This window comes from Arachis ipaensis, chromosome B6, assembly GCF_059453495.1.
Source record: "Arachis ipaensis isolate K30076 ecotype BB chromosome B6, ASM5945349v1, whole genome shotgun sequence".
Classification (NCBI taxonomy): domain Eukaryota; kingdom Viridiplantae; phylum Streptophyta; class Magnoliopsida; order Fabales; family Fabaceae; genus Arachis; species Arachis ipaensis.
The window spans coordinates 10,215,135-10,233,956 of NC_142441.1; the positions used below are offsets into that span (position 1 = coordinate 10,215,135).

The window sequence follows — 18,822 nt, forward strand, 5'->3', positions numbered from 1 at the left end:
CCATTATCAGAAATAATTTCTCTTGGCAGACCATATCTACAAATAATAGATTTCCAAATAAACTTTTGTACCTTGTCCGAGGTTATTTTCACAAGTGGTTATGCTTCTATCCACTTTGTGAAGTAATCGATGGCTACCAAAAGGAACTTTACCTGTCCTGGCGATATTGGAAATGGTCCGAGGATGTCCATGCCCCACTTGTGAAATGGCCAGGCTGCGTCAGACGTGTGTAACTCCTCGGCTGGGTTGTGTATTAATGGCGAGCATTTTTGACATGATTCGCATTTTCTGACCTTGTTTACGCAGTCCGATCTTAAGGTCGGCCAATAATACCCCGCGCATAAGATTTTTGCTGTCAGGCTTCTGCTTCCGATGTGGTGTCCACAGATGCCTTTGTGGACTTCGTCCACTGTTATTCTGGTGTCATCTCCTGCAAGGCATTTGAGCAGTGGTCGGAAGAAGCCACGTTTGTATAGCTCGTCCCCAATTAAGGTAAACTGGGTTGCTTTCCTTTTGAAAGACCTCGGATCTCCTTCTGGTACGACCCCTGTCTTCAGGTAGTGTATTATTGGGGTTCGCCAATCTTCTCCCTGTGACAAATTTAAGACATACTGCACATCTAGGCTAGGCCTTGTTAGTGTGAGGTGTACCAAATTTTCTGATTGTTGGTCTTCTCTGTATGTTGCTAATTTTGATAGTATATCTGCTCTACAGTTTTGTTCTCGTGGTATGTGTGTTATTTCAAACTTTTTAAAGTTTTTTATCATGTTTTTAGCAATATGTAAGTATTTTTCCAAGAGGGGATCTTTAGTTTGAAAATTACCAGTTACTTGTTGGACTACAAGTAAAGAGTCGCAATATACTTGTAAGCTCGACACTTGGATATCTTTTGCAAGCTTTAGTCCTGCCAATAATGCCTCATACTCGGCTTGGTTATTTGTTGCTTGAAACTGGAATTTTATTGATTGCTCTGCGTATACGCCTTATTTGTCCCTTAGTAGTATTCCTGCACCGCAACCATTGTCATTGGATGCTCCATCTATGTACAATTCCCATGGTTTTGGTTCTTCTACTTCGTTTGTAAATTCTGAGATGAAATCGGCCAGAGATTGGGCCTTGGGGGATCCCCTGGATTGATAAGTGATGTCGAATTCTGAGAGTTCGACTGACCATTTTGTTAGCCTTCCTGCTAGGCCGGGTTTGGCTAGGACTTGTCGTAGCGGTTGATTGGTCTGAACTATAATTCGGTATCCTTGAAAGTAGTGCCGCAGTCTCCGAGCTGTGATAATTAACCCAAATGCTAATTTTTCTATCATCGGGTATCTTGTTTCAGCACCCTGTAGGACCTTGCTGATGAAGTATATTGGGTGTTGTTCTTTGTTATTATCTGTTACAAGTACTGAACTGATTGTGTTAGTTGAAATTGAAAGGAATAGGTGCAGGAGTTTACCTTGTTCTGGCTTTTTCAATATAGGCGGTGACCCTAAGGTGTTTTTAAATTTTGTGAAAGCTTCTTCACATTCTTCCGTCCAAGCAAATTGGTTCGATTTCCTTAAGGTATTAAAGAAGTGATACGACTTTTCTGCTACTACTGGCAAGAAGCGAGAAAGAGCTGCTAATCGACCTGTGAGCTGTTGGACTTCTTTCTTGCTTCGAGGAGATTGCATGTTGATTACTGCAAGACATTTGTCGGGGTTTGCCTCTATCCCCCTATTTGTTAGCAAGAAGCCGAGGAATTTTCCCCCTTTGACTCCGAACGCGCACTTCTCTGGATTCAATCTCATATTATGTTTTCTAAGCTGTTCGAATATCTCGTTCAGGTCGTGTTTGTGCTGTTTCTCTGAGGTTGACTTTACGACCATGTCATCTATATATATTTCAATGTTTCTTCCGATCTGTTTTTTGAAGACTTTGTCCACTAGCCGTTGATATGTCGCCCCTGCGTTCTTTAACCCGAAGGGCATGACTTTGTAACAGAAACTTCCTTGATCTGTGATGAATGCTGTTTTTTCTTCGTCTCTTGGATCCATGAGAATCTGATTATAGCCTGAATAGGCATCCATGAAGCTGAGCACTAGAAAACCCGAGGTGTCGTCCACCAATATGTCTATGTTGGGGAGTGGGTAGCCATCCTTGGGGCATGCTTTGTTTAAGTCGGTGAAGTCCACGCACATGCGCCACTTGCCCGAGCTTTTCCGCACCATTACGACGTTTGCTAACCATGCCGAGAATCGAAGTTCCCGGATAAACCCTGCTTCCAGGAGTTTTTTGGTCTCTGTCTCTGCTGCTTTTCTTCTCTCGTCTCCCAGGTTTCTCTTCTTTTGTCGTATAGGTCGGGCGTTGGGGTTGACGGCCAGTTTGTGGCAGATAAAGTTAGGGTCGATACCGGGCATGTCTGCTGGCGTCCACGCAAAAAGATCGGCATTTGTCTGTAGTATTGTGATAAGGTCGGCCTTCTGTTCTGCAATGAATGCGGATCCTGTGTTAGTGAATTGCTCATCCTGACCTAGTTTTACCTTCTCAAGGTCGTCCGTTGGCATGGGACGACTGTTGTCACTTCAGGGGTCCAGTTCGGCCAGAGTTGGTATGTTCTCCAAGTTATACACCGTGTGAATCCGAGGTGTTTCCTCCTTTTTTACTGCTTTGAGGCTTGCATTGTAGCATTGCCTTGCTTCCTTGTGGTCGGCATATACCATCCCTACTATGTTATCCTGCAAAGGAAATTTTACACAAAGATAAACAGTTGAAACAATGGCTCCAAAGGCGTTTAATGATGGACGCCCTAGAATGATGTTATAAGGGCTGGGACAATCAACTACTAGAAATTGGATATCTATTGTTTTGCTATTTGGAGGTTCTCCAATTGTTGTTCTTAGCCAAATATACCCAGATACTGATACCTTTTCCCCAGAGAACCCTACCAATTCTCCGGGTGATGGCTGTAATGCGTTGTCACTGAAGTGCATTTTTTTGAAAGTTGAGTAGAACAAGACATCGGCGCTGCTTCCTGGGTCGAGCAGGACCTTTTTTACTGTTAACTCTCCCATGTGAATCGAGATAACAACTAGATCATCTAAGTTTGGGCAAGTTGTTTTAAAGTCGGCCGTGCTGAAATCGATACGAGAGGTCGGAATTGGTGCTTGTCGTTCTAGCCGAGACCCTTCCATCGTCATCATTGCTCAGTAACTTCTCTTCCTTGCCGAGGTAGTAGTCCCCCCACCAGCAAAGCCTCCCGAGATGTAGTTGATAATCCCTTTTGAAGGGGGTGTTTCAACTTGTTTGTGTCTACTTTCTCTTTCTGTTTCTCGTTGCTTTCTTGATGAGATATATTTGTCTAGGAGTCCTTGCCTAGCCAGTTTCTCCAGTAGATCTTTTGCCACGATGCACTCGTCTGTTGTATGGCCGAACTTTTGGTGAAAAGCACAGTACTTGCTTTTATCTACGTATTTCTGATCTTGGTACGATCCTGCTCGGACCGGCGGTTTGATCAATTTGTTGTGCAGAATCTCCTTGATAATATCTTCCCTCTTTGTGTTGAATTTTGTATATGTGTCAAATTTTGGCTCTAGTTCCTTGGTAATATTCATTTGTTATGAAGCTTAACTCAAGAAGACAATCTTTCATATACTTAAAATTGTATTCCAGAATTGTAACAATTACTAACAAACCCATCACTAAAAAGTAGCAACATGAAGGCGAAGTAAGAGATAAATTTAATATATTGCTTGGGAAAAAAAAAAAGCAAAAGTTGTAAGGATTGTCCTTCACCGGTACATATCAGCTGCATGCACAAATCACTATCCTCACACTCACACTCACATATTCACAAAGGACTATCCTTTACCAATGCTGCTTGCACAAACCACTACTCTCACACTCACACTCACATATTCACATGTACAAACCACTACACTCACACTCACACTCACATATTCACAAAGGACTATCATTTACCAATGCTGCATGCACAAATCACTACCCTCACACTCATACTCACATATTCACAAAGGACACTCCTCACTGTATCACCCCTCCAGCAACAGAAACAGACCAATTACTCTTCCTTAATGCATTATTTCATTGTAAAATTACCTTATAAAAAGAACTCTCCTCTCTTTATTTTTCATTGTTTCTCATAGTTTACCTTATAAAAGGAACTCTCCTCTCTTCATTTTTCATTGTTTCTCTCCACACAATTTGATTCCACTCCTCTCTTCATGGCTGATAAAAAAAAGTAAGTTATTACTTTAAGAATTTAGAAGTTTAGAAAGTATTAATATTATTTAGAAATTTATAACTTTATATTAAAAAAATATTTTTAGTATTGATTATAGTGCAAAATATAATTTGTAAAGAGTGATGAGTATATTTTAAAAATTTATAATATTTTATTTTGACAGAAATTATTTTTTGTAAATTTTAAGACAAACTTTAATTTTATTAAAAGAATAATGGAAATACTCTTTTTTTGGGGTCAGATTCTCTTAATACTTTTAAATTTAACAAAAAAGATAGAAAATCCATAAAGGACCATAATCTACAATAATTGATTTCCTCTTTATTTTAGAATTGGACATTTAACTGATCCAATACTTTTTTTTTCTACTTTATTTTTTTTACAAAATCATCTCCACCACCCAGCCCCACCTCCATCGCCGCTTCCACTACCACCGCCAGCACCGCCGCCGCCACTGCCACCAGCACCGCAGCCTCCAGCACTGCCGCCGCTGCTCCCATCCCCGACACTGCCACCGCCACTAGCACAGCCGCCACCACCATTGCCGCCAGCCCCTCTACGGCCGCCGTCATTTTCGCTGCTGCCGTCATTTCCGCCGCCGAAGTCGTCACCACCGTCGTTATCGCTGCCATTTCCGCCGAAGCCACTTCCACCCACATCACCACCACCTCCACCGCCCCTGCCACCCCAACCACTTTACAGGCTGAATCATCCCCACCACCCAGCCCCACCCCCACAAGCCACTTCCACCCCATCACCGCCACTCCCACCGCCCTTGCCACCCCCAGACTTTACAGAATGAATTATCCCCACCACCCAGCCCCACCCCTACCGCCGAAACCACTTCTACCCCATCACCGCCTCCATTCCACCACCACTCGCCCGCAGTCGATCCGATATCCGCCAACCCCCGCACCCTCACCCGCAATCGAACCACCAACCCCAACACTTTCACCCCCTCGTCGCCACCAGTCACGCCAACCCAGCTCCGGCACCCCCTTGTTGCCCACACCACCAGGCTCATAGTCGCCATCGATTATTCCACAACAGCCAGTAATAGAGATCCTGAAACTGCAGCAGAGACGGAAGCTACTTCCACCCCATCACTGCCACCCCACCGCCCTTGCCACCCCCACCACTTTACAAGCTGAATCATTCCCACCACCCATTCCCACCCACACCGCCGAAGCCACTTCTACCCCATCACCGCCTCCATTCCACCACCACTCGCCCGCAGTCGATCCTTACCAGTGATATCCGCCAACCCCCGCACCCTCACTCGCAGTCGAACCACCAATCCCAGCACTTTCACCCCCTCGTCGCCACCAGTCCCCTAGTTGCCACCAGTCACGCCAACCCCAGCTCCGGCACCCCCTCGTTGCCCACACCACCAGGCCCATGGTCGCTATCGGTCATTCCACAACAGCCAGTAATAGAGATCCTGAAACTGCAGCAGAGACGAAGTTACTTCCATCAGCAGAGATCCCAAAGTCGCCATTGGTTATTATTATTATTATTATTATTATTATTATTATTATTATTTCTAACAGCATATAATAACCTATACTTGTTAATTAAACCGAAATATCGTAGCATTTGTTCTTTTTGGTGGATACACACATACGTATAATTGATAGTTATTTTAAAAATATGGAAATAATTATTAGAAAAAATAATAGAGAATCATCAGAATTTATTATTTTTTGTTATTATTTTTAGCCATTAACTAAATTTCTTTTGTTTAATAATCGAATAATATATTTTAATCTATACTTTTAAATATTAATAGTTAATTGATAATAAAAAGTAATAAATTTTGATGATCTTTTAATATTTTTTATTAAAATAATATCAATATATATATTTTTTACACTTACAATATATTTTTTAATATGACTAAAGATCAGTAAATGATATTTATCAAAACTGAATACTAATACATTGTCCAAATAATCAAATATTCTTTTTTATTTTTATATTAGTTGTATATTTATTTTTATTTGAAAAAGTCATTAAAAAAGATGACTTTAAAGTTAATATGGTTCAACTTCTTCTAGAACATATTGCTTGAAAAAAAAACAAAAACAAAAAATTTGAAAGATTGTCCTTCACTGCTGGGGTACATATTATCTACCAACGCATGCTGCATGCACTACTATCCTTTACTAATGCTACATGCACAAACCACTACCCTCACACTCATACTCACATATTCATTTAAATTAATAAAAAATTTACTTAATGTAATACCCATAGAAAACAAATTTGAAAAACGATATTTTTTTATTTGTTCAAAAAATAATTATATTTTTTTCTAAAAGCTAAAAAATTATTTCGATTTGATGTTGGAATATTAATTAAAGTTCAGAAAAAATTGATTTATTGTATAAAGAACAATATTTTTGTAAATAAAATATATTAAAAATTTCAGAACAAGGAGCTTAATTAGATGTTCAAATGTAATTTTAAATTAATTGAACAAATATATATAATTTTTAAATATTTGTATATTAAATAAAAAATTATAAGTAAACTTTTGTTTAAGAAATAAGCTTGCTAATAGTAATCACATTTAAAAATAAATTAATTCAAAAGATTTTATGCTTATAAGCTGCTCAAACTATTAATCAAGTTAAAAAAAATTCTATTTTTGTATATTTTTATAATAAACATTATTTTGATATTAGTATTTTTTAATAATTATGGATTATTTTTTATTTTATTAATCAAAAAATTATTTAAATTATAATTAGTAATGAACTATTGTTTCAATAGCATATTAACAATTGTTTATTTATTTTGAATTGATCTTGTTCTTTTTCTTTTCTAAAATAAGATAATATATAAATATTTGATTACCTGTTAAAATTAAAGAATAAATATCATCATTTCTATTTTGATATTATTGCTCTTTTTTTATGAATTCATACAAATATACAATGTAAATTATATATGAAATGACATTATTATCAAAAATAGAAATTGTAGTATTATTTATCTTTTAAAACTATACCTAATAATTTAATTTAAAATTGTTACATATTATGTATAACCTTTTGAATGGGTTAAAATAAAAATTTTTACTGTCAATTTTAAATTTAAATAATGCCACTTTAATTTATAACTATATTAGAATCAATATATTTAAGTCTTAATAAATAAATAAAAAAGAACAACACATATTATATATCTGTATATTGTTGTGATAAGTATGGGATGTGGATGCCCATTTCCTATATGAGGATTACATTCTCAAGAGAGAATGAAATTAATGAAGGTTGAAAAATATTTCTTCTATATGCCTATAAAAGGAGGTTAAGCCTTCGTTGATATTACACAGCAATAAAGCATTCCTCTTCTCTTTTACTATAATACTTTTCTTCTACACTGCTAACATTTCTCTCTCCTTTAATATATAGATACATTAATTATTCTTATTATAATTAGATTATTATTGGCTAATATTAATACTTGTGTTTTCTACTTTCACTTTTATTTTATATACATTACATCATATAATATTAAGTGAATAGATAAATTTCTTACATTATAGTGAGATACGAGCATATTTATATTTCTATATTTTATAATTATTTCTCTTATTTATTTATTTATTTTACAACACGTTATCAGCACGAAGCTCTAACGAAATTTTAGGAAGACTCCAGGTAACAAAATTTTATTATGTTGAAGCTCTCTCATCTTGAATTTAATGCTCTTGATATATCTGGAAATAATTATTTAGCATGGATACTAGATGTTAAAATCCATCTTGATTTAATGGATCTTGAAGATACCATTAAGCCAAAGCCATGATTTTTCTTCGTCGTCATGTTGACGTATGATTAAAAAATGAATATCCCACATTAAAAGATCCTGCAGATCTGTGGAAAGACTTTGAAAAAAGGTACAATTATATGATACTTCCTCAAGCCCGATATGTTACGGAAAACTTTCTTGACCTTCCATGTCTCGAATGTGCTCCTGCAGCAGCAGTATCGAGAAAAAAAATTTAAAAATATTCTAAGTTAATTTCTTACTTTTTTGTTGCTGAACGCAACAATGAGTTACTTTTAAGGAATCATGAAGTGCGCCCAGTTGGCGCCGCCCCATTTCCTGAAGTAAATGCGGCAATTAACCCCAGAAGAAGTAAATGACAAGATTTTGATAACAAGAAAAATTATGGAAGGAAAAGAAATTATGTTCACAAGAAAGATCTCACCAGAAGTGGGATAAAGAAAGAAATAATGGGCAAAGTATACCAATTGAGGATAAATGCTTCCGTTGTGGTGGAAATGGTCATTGGTTACGTACCTGTCGTACCCCAAGGCACCTTGTTTGATCTTTATTAAGCATCCTTGAAAAAGGATAACAAAGAAAAGGAAACAAATTTTGTTTCAAATTATGAAAATTCCACCACTCATTATGATGTATCTAATTTCTTTGAGGATCTTGAAGGAAATATTGGCCATTTGATCAATGATGAAATAGTTTAATATGTGTGTTTGTTAAGAATTCATGTGAATAATTTTACTGTGCATGTATTTTTACTCATTTTATTATTATTATTATTTTTTTTTTGAAGAAAAATGGCAAGGACATATTCTGAAGATATTTGCCTTGCGGATAGTGCAAGTTCGCACACTATTCTTAAAAGTGATATATATTTTACCCATCTTGTGCCAAAAGAAGAGTATGTTAATACTATTATTGGCTCGAGCAATGTGATAGAAGGCTCCGGAAGAGCTATAATTTTATTTCCTGGAGGAACAAAATTTATAATAAATAATGCACTATTATCTACCAAGTCCCTGAGGAACTTGTTGAGTTTCAAATATATTCGTCGAAATGGATATCATGTTGAGATAATGAATAAGAAAAATCATGAGTATTTATGTATTACAACTCATGATTTAAATAAAAAGGTTATATTAGAAAAGTTACCCTCACTTTCATCTGGATTGTATTATACCAAGATTAGTGCAATTGAACCACATGCCATTGTAAACCAGAAGTTTACTAGCCCAAATGAATTCATAACTTGGCATGATAGATTGGGTCATCCGCGAACAACTATGATGAGGAGAATTATTGAAAACTCTCATGGACAATCACTAAAGAACCAGAAGATTCTTAAATCTAGTGAATTTTGTTGTGCTGCATGTTCTCAAGGGAAGTTATTTTTGAGGTCATCACCAGTAAAGATTGGATTTGAGTTTCCTGAATTCCTAGAAAGGATTCAAGGTTATATATGTGGACCTATTCATCCACCATGTGGATCTTTTAGATATCTTATGATCCTAATAGACGCATCTTCGAGATGGTCACATGTGTACTTATTATCTTCTCGCAACCTAGCGTTTGCGAGATTACTGGCTCAAATTATTCAATTAAAAGTACAATTTCTATAAAATACAATCAAAGCAATTCGTCTTGATAATGCTGGTGAATTTACTTCCCAAGCTTTTGATGCTTATTGTATGGCTAATGGAATAAGTGTTGAACATCCAGTAGCTTATGTTCACACACAAAATGGGTTAGCAGAATCACTTATTAAACGCCTCCAATTGATTGCTAGACCCTTACTTATGAGAACGAATCTCCCAACTTCGGTTTGGGGCATGCTATTTTACATGCCGCAGCACTTATTCATTTGAAGCTAACGAGTTACCATCAGTTCTCTCCTATGCAACTAGCTTTTGGCCAGCAGCCAAATGTTTCCCATTTAAGAATATTTGGGTGTGCGATATATGTTCCCATTGCACCACCTAATCGCACCAAAATGGGACCCCAAAAAAATTGGGGATATATGTTGGATATGATTCTCCCTCTATAGTGAGATATCTTGAGATACAAACTGGAAATGTATTTAAAGTTAGATTTGCAGATAGTCATTTTGATGAATCAAAATTTTCAACATTAGGAGGAGAGAATAAGCTTCCTGAAAAGGAACTTAATTGGAATGCATCATCGTTGATGCATTTAGATCCTCGATCAGGGCAATGTGAACTAGAAGTTCAAAAGATTATACATTTGCAAAGAATAGCAAATGAATTGCCTGATGCATTTTTGATACAAAGAGGATAACCAAATCTTATATACCAGTGGAAAATGCCCCAATTCGAATTGATATCCAGTAGGACAAGTAGCCACTAAAGAAAATTCACGCCAGAAGCGTGGCAGGGCAAAAAATGCCCCAATTCGAATTGATGTCCCAGTAGGACAAATAGCCACTGAAGCAAATACACGCCAGAAGCGTGGCAGGCCTGTCGATTCCAAAGATAAAAATCCTCGAAAGAGAAAAGAGGTAAATACTATTCCTGTTGAAAAAGACACAGTAAAGACACCAGCAGTTGTCCAAAATTCTGATATAATTTTAACGCCAGAAGACGTTCAGGTACTTGAAAATTGTGAAAATGATGAGATCTCGATAAATTATGTCTTTACAGGAGAGAAATGGGACCGAAATAAGACAATTGTCAATGAAATATTTGCATATAATGTGGCATTAAATATCATGCATGAAAGTAAGGATCTTGAGCCAAGATCAGTCGAAGAATGTCGACAAAGGAATGATTGGCCAAAATGGAAAGAAGGCATGAAGGCTGAATTAGACTCACTTGCAAAACGTGAAGTCTTTAGACCTGTAGTCCGTACACCAGAAGATGTAAAACCTGTTGGATACCGATGGGTATTTGTGAGAAAACGAAATGAGAAAAATGAAGTTGTGCGCTATAAAGCCCGACTTGTGGCACAAGGTTTTTCACAAAGGCCCGGTATAGATTATGAAGAAACGTATTCCCCTGTAGTGGATGTGATAACATTACGTTATTTGGTCAGTTTATCTGCATATCATAAACTGCATATGCATTTAATGGATGTGGTAATAGCCTATTTATACGGCTCATTAGATCGGGATATCTATATGAAAGTCCCTGAAGGACTAAAGATATCTAAACCATCCAATGAATATTCGCAAGGGTTATACTCAGTCAAATTGCAAAGATCTTTATATGGTCTGAATCAATCTGGACGAATGTTGTATAATCGTCTTACTGATTATCTGGCCAAAAATGGATTGAAGAATGATGATATCTGTCCATGTATTTTCATAAAGAAAACTACATTTGGATTCATTATTATTGCTGTGTACGTTGATGATTTAAATATCATTGGGACTCCTGAAGAGATTCCAACAATAATAAAAACTCTAAAAGAAGAGTTTGAGATGAAAGATCTTGGAAGGACTAAATTTTGTCTCGACCTGCAGATCGAGCATATAAAAAATGGGATCTTTATTCATCAAACAACATACACAGAAAAGATCTTGAAGAGATTTTATATGGATAAGTCACATCCCTTGAGTACCCCAATGATCGTAAGATCTTTGGATGTGGAGAAGGATCAATTTCGTCCTAAAGAAGAAAATGAAGATATCCTTGGTCCTGAAGTACCATATCTTAGTTCCATTGGAGCACTAATGTATCTTGCTAATAATACGCGACCTGACATATCATTCGTGGTGAATTTACTAGCAAGGTATAGTTCCTCTCCAACTAGAAGACATTGGAGTGGAATCAAGCAAATCTTTCGATATCTTCATGAAACGGTTGATATGGGATTGTTTTATCCATATAGATCCAAGTCACAACTAGTTGGCTATGCAGATGCCGGATACTTGTCTGATCCACATAAAGGAAGATCACAAACAGGATACGTATTCACATATGGTGATACAGCTATATCATGGAGGTCCACAAAACAAACGATAGCAGCAACCTCCTCTAATCATGCTGAAATACTGGCGATTCATGAAGCTAGTCGCGAGTGTTTTTGGCTGAGGAGTTTGATTCAATATATTTTGTCATCATGTGGACTGATTGATCATAAGATAGCTCCAACTGTCCTGTTTGAAGATAATACAGCATGCATTGCTCAACTTAAGGGTGGATACATCAAAGGTGATAGAACAAAGCATATTTCTCCAAAATTCTTCTTTACTCATGATCTTCAAAATCAAGGGACAATTGATATCCAAGAGATCCGTTCAAGTGACAATCTGGCAGATTTATTCACAAAGTCACTCCCAAAATCCTCCTTTGAAAGATTGGTACATGAGATTGGGATGCGCCGATTTCGAGACATTAAATGATGTCGGCAAGAGGGGGAGACTATACTCTTTTTTCCTTGGTCAGGTTTTTTTCCTATTGGGTTTTTCTTGATAAGGTTTTTAATGAGGCAACCCCATCACAAAGGATATTGTACTCTTTTTTCTTCACTAAGATTTTTTCCCACTAGATTTTTCTTTAGTAAGGTTTTAACGAGGCAATAATCCTAAATGCTCATCCAAGGGGGAGTGTTGTGATAAGTATGGCACGTGGATGCCCATTTCCTATATGAGGATTACATTCTCAAGAGAGAATAAAATTAATGAAGGTTGAAAAATATTCCTTCTATATGCCTATAAAAGGAGGTTAAACCTTCGTTGATATTACACAGCAATAAAGTATTCCTCTCCTCTTTTACTATAATACTCTTCTTTTACACTGCTAACATTTCTCTGGCCTTTAATATATAAATACATTAATTATTCCTATTATAATGAGATTATTATTGGCTAATATTAATACTTGTATTTTCTAGTTTCGCTTTTATTTTATATACATTACATTATATAATATTAAATAAATAGATAAATTTCTTACATTATAGTGAGATACAAGTATATTTATATTTTTATATTTTATAATTATTTCTCTTCTTTATTTATTTATTTTACAACATATATGTGCCTATTTATACACGTATAAAGTTAATTTTTTGAAGTTTTAAAAAATTTATACCGTGTATCATTAAAGATTGAACCGCCGAAATAATTTTGATTGGAGGAATAAATCATGGGTGTTTATTAGATCGTTATCCATATTGCAACACTCGCCTCGATTCTTTGGATGTGAGTAGCAATTCTTTGATATGGGCCTACTTTGTCCTGGTCTAGGCCTGCCAAGTTTTGTTTGGGCTTCAATTATTTCGGGTACAAACCAACCAAACTGTCGACCCCTATTCAATCATCACCTCTTTTCCTTAACCAGGAATTGGTGCCCCAAATTGCTGGTTCCAACTTCCACCCCACACACCGACCCTTCACTCCTCGCTGCTTCAATACTCACTATGCAAACACTCGAACCCGCCAAATTCCATTTCTCACAAACCTAATTTTCTTCTCATTATTATTATACACTATTTATTATTATTTTTTTTCCTGCATCATCTTCTTCAGCTTCCCGGAAGCTCAGCTAGGGTTTTGTCATCCTCTGCGTTTCTTTTCTGCAACAAATCGAAACCATGTCGAAGAGGAAGTTCGGATTTGACGGTTTCGGCATAAACCGCCAATCCACCTACAACTTCGAGCGATCCCAAGCTCCTCAGCGCCTCTACGTCCCTCCCTCTTCACGCCACGGCCACGACAATTACGAGGACACCGACCTCGACAACATCGATTACGACGACAACGACGCCGCCGGAAACGACAACAAAGCTGCCGGCGATGGCGGAGGTGGCAATAATGGTGGCGACGAGGAAATCGATCCGCTCGACGCCTTCATGGAAGGGATTCACGAAGAGATGAGGACGGCGGTGCCTCCGAAGCCAAAGGAGAAGGCGGAGGACAGGTACAAGGACGATGAGGAGGATGATCCAATGGAGAGCTTCTTGAGGGCGAAGAAGGACCTAGGGTTGACGTTGGCCTCGGAGGCTCTGCACGCTGGCTACGATTCTGATGAAGAGGTTTATGCTGCTGCTAAGGCTGTGGATGCCGGTATGATAGAGTATGATTCTGATGATAATCCTATAGTTCTTGACAAGAAGAAGATCGAACCCATTCCTGCACTTGATCACAGTTCTATTGATTATGAGCCCTTCAATAAGGATTTCTATGAGGAGGCACCTTCAATTTCAGGTAATTCCGGACCCTAATTATATCGATAATGTATTACTTGTTAGCTTATATTTTATGATGCTTTAATGGCTAAAACCAAACTCTATTTGCATAATTGTTAATGTTAAAAAGTAGTAATAATTATAACGGAAGAGGGTGGCATTGAGGTGTGTCCTGCGAGTTAACTGAGATTTTCCCCTTCAGGTATGAGTGAGCAAGATGTCACTGAATACCGGAAGAGTTTGGCTATTCGTGTGTCGGGATTTGATGTGCCTAAGCCAATAAAGACATTTGAGGACTGTGGGTTCTCTCAGCAAATTATGGGTGCTATAAAGAAACAAGGTTATGAGAAACCAACGTCTATACAGTGCCAAGCTTTACCAGTTATTCTTTCCGGTAGAGATATCATTGGCATTGCAAAAACTGGTTCTGGAAAAACTGCTGCTTTTGTGCTTCCTATGATTGTGCATATCATGGATCAGCCTGAGCTTCAGAAGGAAGAGGGTCCTATAGGAGTTATATGCGCACCTACAAGAGAATTGGCACATCAGATATATCTTGAGTCCAAGAAATTTGCAAAAGCATATGGTATACGTGTGTCTGCTGTCTATGGTGGAATGTCAAAACTTGAACAGTTCAAAGAACTCAAGGCAGGTTGTGAGATAGTAGTTGCCACCCCTGGGAGGTTGATAGACATGCTAAAAATGAAGGCATTGACAATGACTAGAGCAACTTACCTGGTGCTTGATGAGGCTGACCGGATGTTTGATCTTGGATTTGAGCCACAAGTAAGGTCCATTGTTGGTCAGATTAGGCCGGATCGCCAGACTTTACTTTTTTCTGCGACAATGCCTCGTAAAGTTGAAAAGTTGGCTAGAGAGATCCTTAGTGATCCTGTTAGAGTAACAGTTGGGGAGGTGGGAATGGCAAATGAAGACATTACTCAAGTTGTCCATGTAATTCCTTCTGATGCTGAAAAATTGCCTTGGCTTTTGGAGAAGTTGCCCGAGATGATCGATCAAGGTGATGTCCTAGTATTTGCTTCCAAGAAGGCTACTGTGGATGAAATTGAATCACAATTGGCTCAGAGAGGCTTTAAAGTTGCTGCCCTGCATGGTGATAAAGATCAAGCGTCTCGCATGGAAACTTTGCAGAAGTTTAAAGCTGGTGTCTACCATGTGCTTATTGCAACTGATGTTGCTGCTCGTGGTCTTGATATCAAGTCAATTAAATCTGTGGTGAACTTTGATATTGCAAAAGATATGGATATGCATGTCCATCGGATTGGGAGAACAGGCCGTGCTGGTGACAAGGATGGGGTTGCATACACTCTTATAACTCAAAAAGAAGCACGCTTTGCTGGCGAACTGGTTAATAGCTTGATTGCTGCTGGTCAGAATGTATCCATGGAGTTGATGGATCTTGCTATGAAGGTTATTATATCCCTTAATTGTTTCAACAATATTTTATACCTTGGTGTTTATACAATTTGTCATGCTGTTCAAATATTTTGCCAATAGTTTGTAATTTTGCTGTTGGTTCATATCATTGAAAGATTCTGTAGGCTCTCCTATTTATGACATTCTTGTATATTTTGTTGGTTCACTGCATGTGTTTTTGATATAATACCACTACTTTGATGCCCATAATTAATTTTAACTAACAGAGTTCTACGAGTGATTCTTCTTGGAGTATTTTGTTAAGAGGTTAAGGAGTTAACAAATGTGTAGTAAAATATATATTGTTAATTTTCTCATTATAACTTCTTCATTGCAGCTACTTGGATTGTTATATTGAAATTTGAATCCTGAAAAACTGTCTTACTTAAATATTGAACATGTGGAGAAGAATATATCAATTCTCTTAGCCATATTTATTACTTATTAACTCTATGGAGATACTCTAGTAATCTTGGAAGTGCTTGGCTCCTATAGTAATATATTTATTTTTTCTCATATTATTGTTCTTTGTTTTTAAACTCTCTGTTTGAAACCTTTTAATCTGGTTCTTAATGTTGAAGATGCTGTTTAAAAGTTCAGATTGCACCTGTGTCATGATTTTATTTGATAGCTGTTGTCTTGTATTTTAATAGGATGGGAGGTTCAGGTCAAAACGTGATGCAAGAAAAGGAGGTATGAGATAATACTTTGCATTATATTATGTCTATGGGACAATAACAGATTTGCTGAGCAGACAAAATTATTAAAAAAAAAAAATTGGTGATGTGATTTTCTTGCAACGTACCACTCTATGCACTTGTCATAAGCTGCATTATTTTCCACCTTAACACAGTAGGACCTTGATGTCGGTAGTTGTTTGATTAAATAATCTATATTATCTGAACGTGTTGTGTATTGTGCACAGGTGGGAAAAAAGGCAAAGGGAGAGGAGGTGGTGGTGGTGGTGGCGGTGGCCGGGGTGTGCGTGGAGTTGATTTTGGCCTTGGTATTGGATATAATCCCGAGTCCAACAGTGCTTCATCTAACACCCCTCCGAGCCGCTCTGCTGCTGTAAATTCTTTACGAACAGGAATGATGTCACAGTTTCGGAGTAGCTTTGTTGCTGCTTCCTCTAACTCCCAAAATCAAGGATATACTAACAATACAAGTATGGCTGCAAATAAGAGACCTGCACTTCGCGGTTTTGTATCTGGTGGATCAATTGGCGGGGATATAACTTCTCATAATAATGCTGCTTCACCCAGTCCTGCTATAGCAGCAGTAAACTCCGGTGGCCCAAATTCCGGTGTAAACCCTGCTCAGAACAACTCAAACAGGTTAGTAGTTTTCGAAGCTAAGTTTTTGAATTTTTATCTTTCTCTGAATTGCAACATGTTGAAACGATTTGGTTGCTGATAGAGCTCTTGTATAACTTGTGCTGCAGCTCTAAACCCAGAGAAAGGAGGAGGCCATCAGGCTGGGATAGGTAGTTTCTTATTTGAGTGACATCACTCTCAAGTGTATCAATGTTTCTATATTTGTAGGTCGAGTCTTGATATGATTTTATTTGTATAAATAATAATTTCTCAATGCTTTTAGCCTAAATTATAGAAAGGTTGCTCTGTTCGGTTTTATTGTCGTTTTCAATTTTCTATTTTAGACGAGAGTTTTGCAGAGCGAGAGAGCCGAATGCATGTCAACGATTACATTGATCAATTAATGCTACTAGGCTACTAGCTACTACTACTAGGAACTAGGAAGGGAAGTTTTGTACGATACACCACAATTATGCACCACGTTTTTTATTTTTTAATTAGAAGTGATTAATGCCAATGAGTAATAGCTCAAATGGCATAGTCTCTCCATACTCAATTAAGAGGTTGCGGTTCGAGTCTCCTATCTTTGGTAAAAACAAAAAAAAAATTAGAAGTGATTAATAAACAACGACAGACGTAAAGGATTTTTAATTTAAATTAAATAAATATAATATTTATCGAAATGTATAATACTTGGATAATTTATAATTTTAAAGTTTTTTTGTCAGATGTGTACGTGTATTTAAAATTATAAATTGTCTGGATGTTATATATTTTAATAAATATTGTATTTATTTAATTTAAATAAAAAATTCATAAAAAGAAAGACAAAAAAAATGCATATAAAAAAAATTAGAATAAACCTTATTTTTGATAAAACTTATCTTTGCATTTTTTGGCCAAACGAATAAAAGAAAAGCTTTTTAGAATCAAGTATAAAAATTTATTTCTAAACAGTATTTTGATAATAAAGAAAAAAAATTCCTAGGTTCTATATTTATTCTTTTTGGCCAAACCAGAAAGAAAGTTAATGTCTTACTTGTACCAAAAACATTTTCCAAAATAAAATAGGGACAAAGTGTTTTAATTTTTTAAATAAATAAATTAATAAAACCCGTGCAGAATTGAATTCTTGTTAAGTGATTGGTTACCATTTTTTAACTATGCCATATGCCATATTTTGCATGTTAAAATGATGAGTAATGCTACATATTTAATTTTTTTTGTTAATCAAATTTAATTGAGTTAGTCTAACATAATAAAAATTAGTTATGATTAGCATTATTCTAAGTTTATTAGTTATGGCTAGTATTATTTTAAATTTTATTGTTTAATTTAGTTAAATTTAATTAACAAAAAAATTTGAATGTGTAGTATTATTCTAAAATTATTCTTTTATTTATTCTTTGGTATCAAAACCCTCGTTTGAAAAGGAGTATTTATTAGAAGTATAATATTGTCTTCCTCATGTGAGATAAATGAGATTTTTTAGCCCAAGAAGAGTAGCAAAAAAGGGAAAAATTTGTATTGAGAGAGAGAACTACAAAATTCAATCAAAATTAACTGATTCGTAGTAGTAGAGTCTAGATATAATTTAGCTAAAATTTTTGAATTTTAGGAATTTTTTTAAATAAATAAAATAAATATTAAAATGATTAAAATACGCATTTGTGTTGTTTTCTATTTTTAACCTTATCTCGTTTACACTGTAAAGGAGATAATTATGACTGTATATTGTTTACTGCCATAAAGCATGTATCACAACGCGTTTATAAACGGTGATATTTAGGCTTGGTTTGGTAAAGCTTTTCGAAGAGGTGCTTGTGCTTTTTAAAAGCTCAAGCATCTCATTTTATATTTGGTAAATAAAAAAGATCATGTGCTTGTGCTTGC

The 18,822-nt window shown here is 36.4% G+C and overlaps 2 protein-coding genes across 2 annotated transcripts; one reads left to right on the forward strand and one right to left on the reverse strand.

Annotated features, from left to right (window-relative positions):
• Window positions 1–2,558: 2,558 nt before the first annotated feature.
• On the reverse strand, window positions 2,559–3,173 carry LOC148554589 (uncharacterized). The gene has a single exon (XM_088490390.1). The coding sequence runs from the start codon at window positions 3,171–3,173 to the stop codon at window positions 2,559–2,561; it is 615 nt and encodes a 204-aa protein (XP_088346516.1).
• A 10,116-nt stretch (window positions 3,174–13,289) lies between these two features.
• Window positions 13,290–17,247, forward strand: LOC107646067 (P-loop containing nucleoside triphosphate hydrolases superfamily protein). The gene is made up of 5 exons (XM_016350258.3): window positions 13,290–14,195; window positions 14,379–15,607; window positions 16,267–16,306; window positions 16,539–16,950; window positions 17,058–17,247. The coding sequence occupies exons 1-5, from the start codon at window positions 13,583–13,585 to the stop codon at window positions 17,101–17,103; spliced, it is 2,340 nt and encodes a 779-aa protein (XP_016205744.1). The 5' UTR covers window positions 13,290–13,582; the 3' UTR covers window positions 17,104–17,247.
• Window positions 17,248–18,822: the final 1,575 nt, after the last annotated feature.

Bases quoted from the DNA above. Each gene is read 5' to 3' on its own strand.
- LOC148554589 (XM_088490390.1), bottom strand. From the start codon at position 3,173: ATGACGATGGAAGGGTCTCGGCTAGAACGACAAGCACCAATTCCGACC.
- LOC107646067 (XM_016350258.3), top strand. From the start codon at position 13,583: ATGTCGAAGAGGAAGTTCGGATTTGACGGTTTCGGCATAAACCGCCAA. The intron at 14,196-14,378 runs GTAATTCCGGAC...TTTCCCCTTCAG, and splicing joins GGAGGCACCTTCAATTTCAG to GTATGAGTGAGCAAGATGTC. The intron at 16,951-17,057 runs GTTAGTAGTTTT...CTTGTGCTGCAG, and splicing joins GCTCAGAACAACTCAAACAG to CTCTAAACCCAGAGAAAGGA.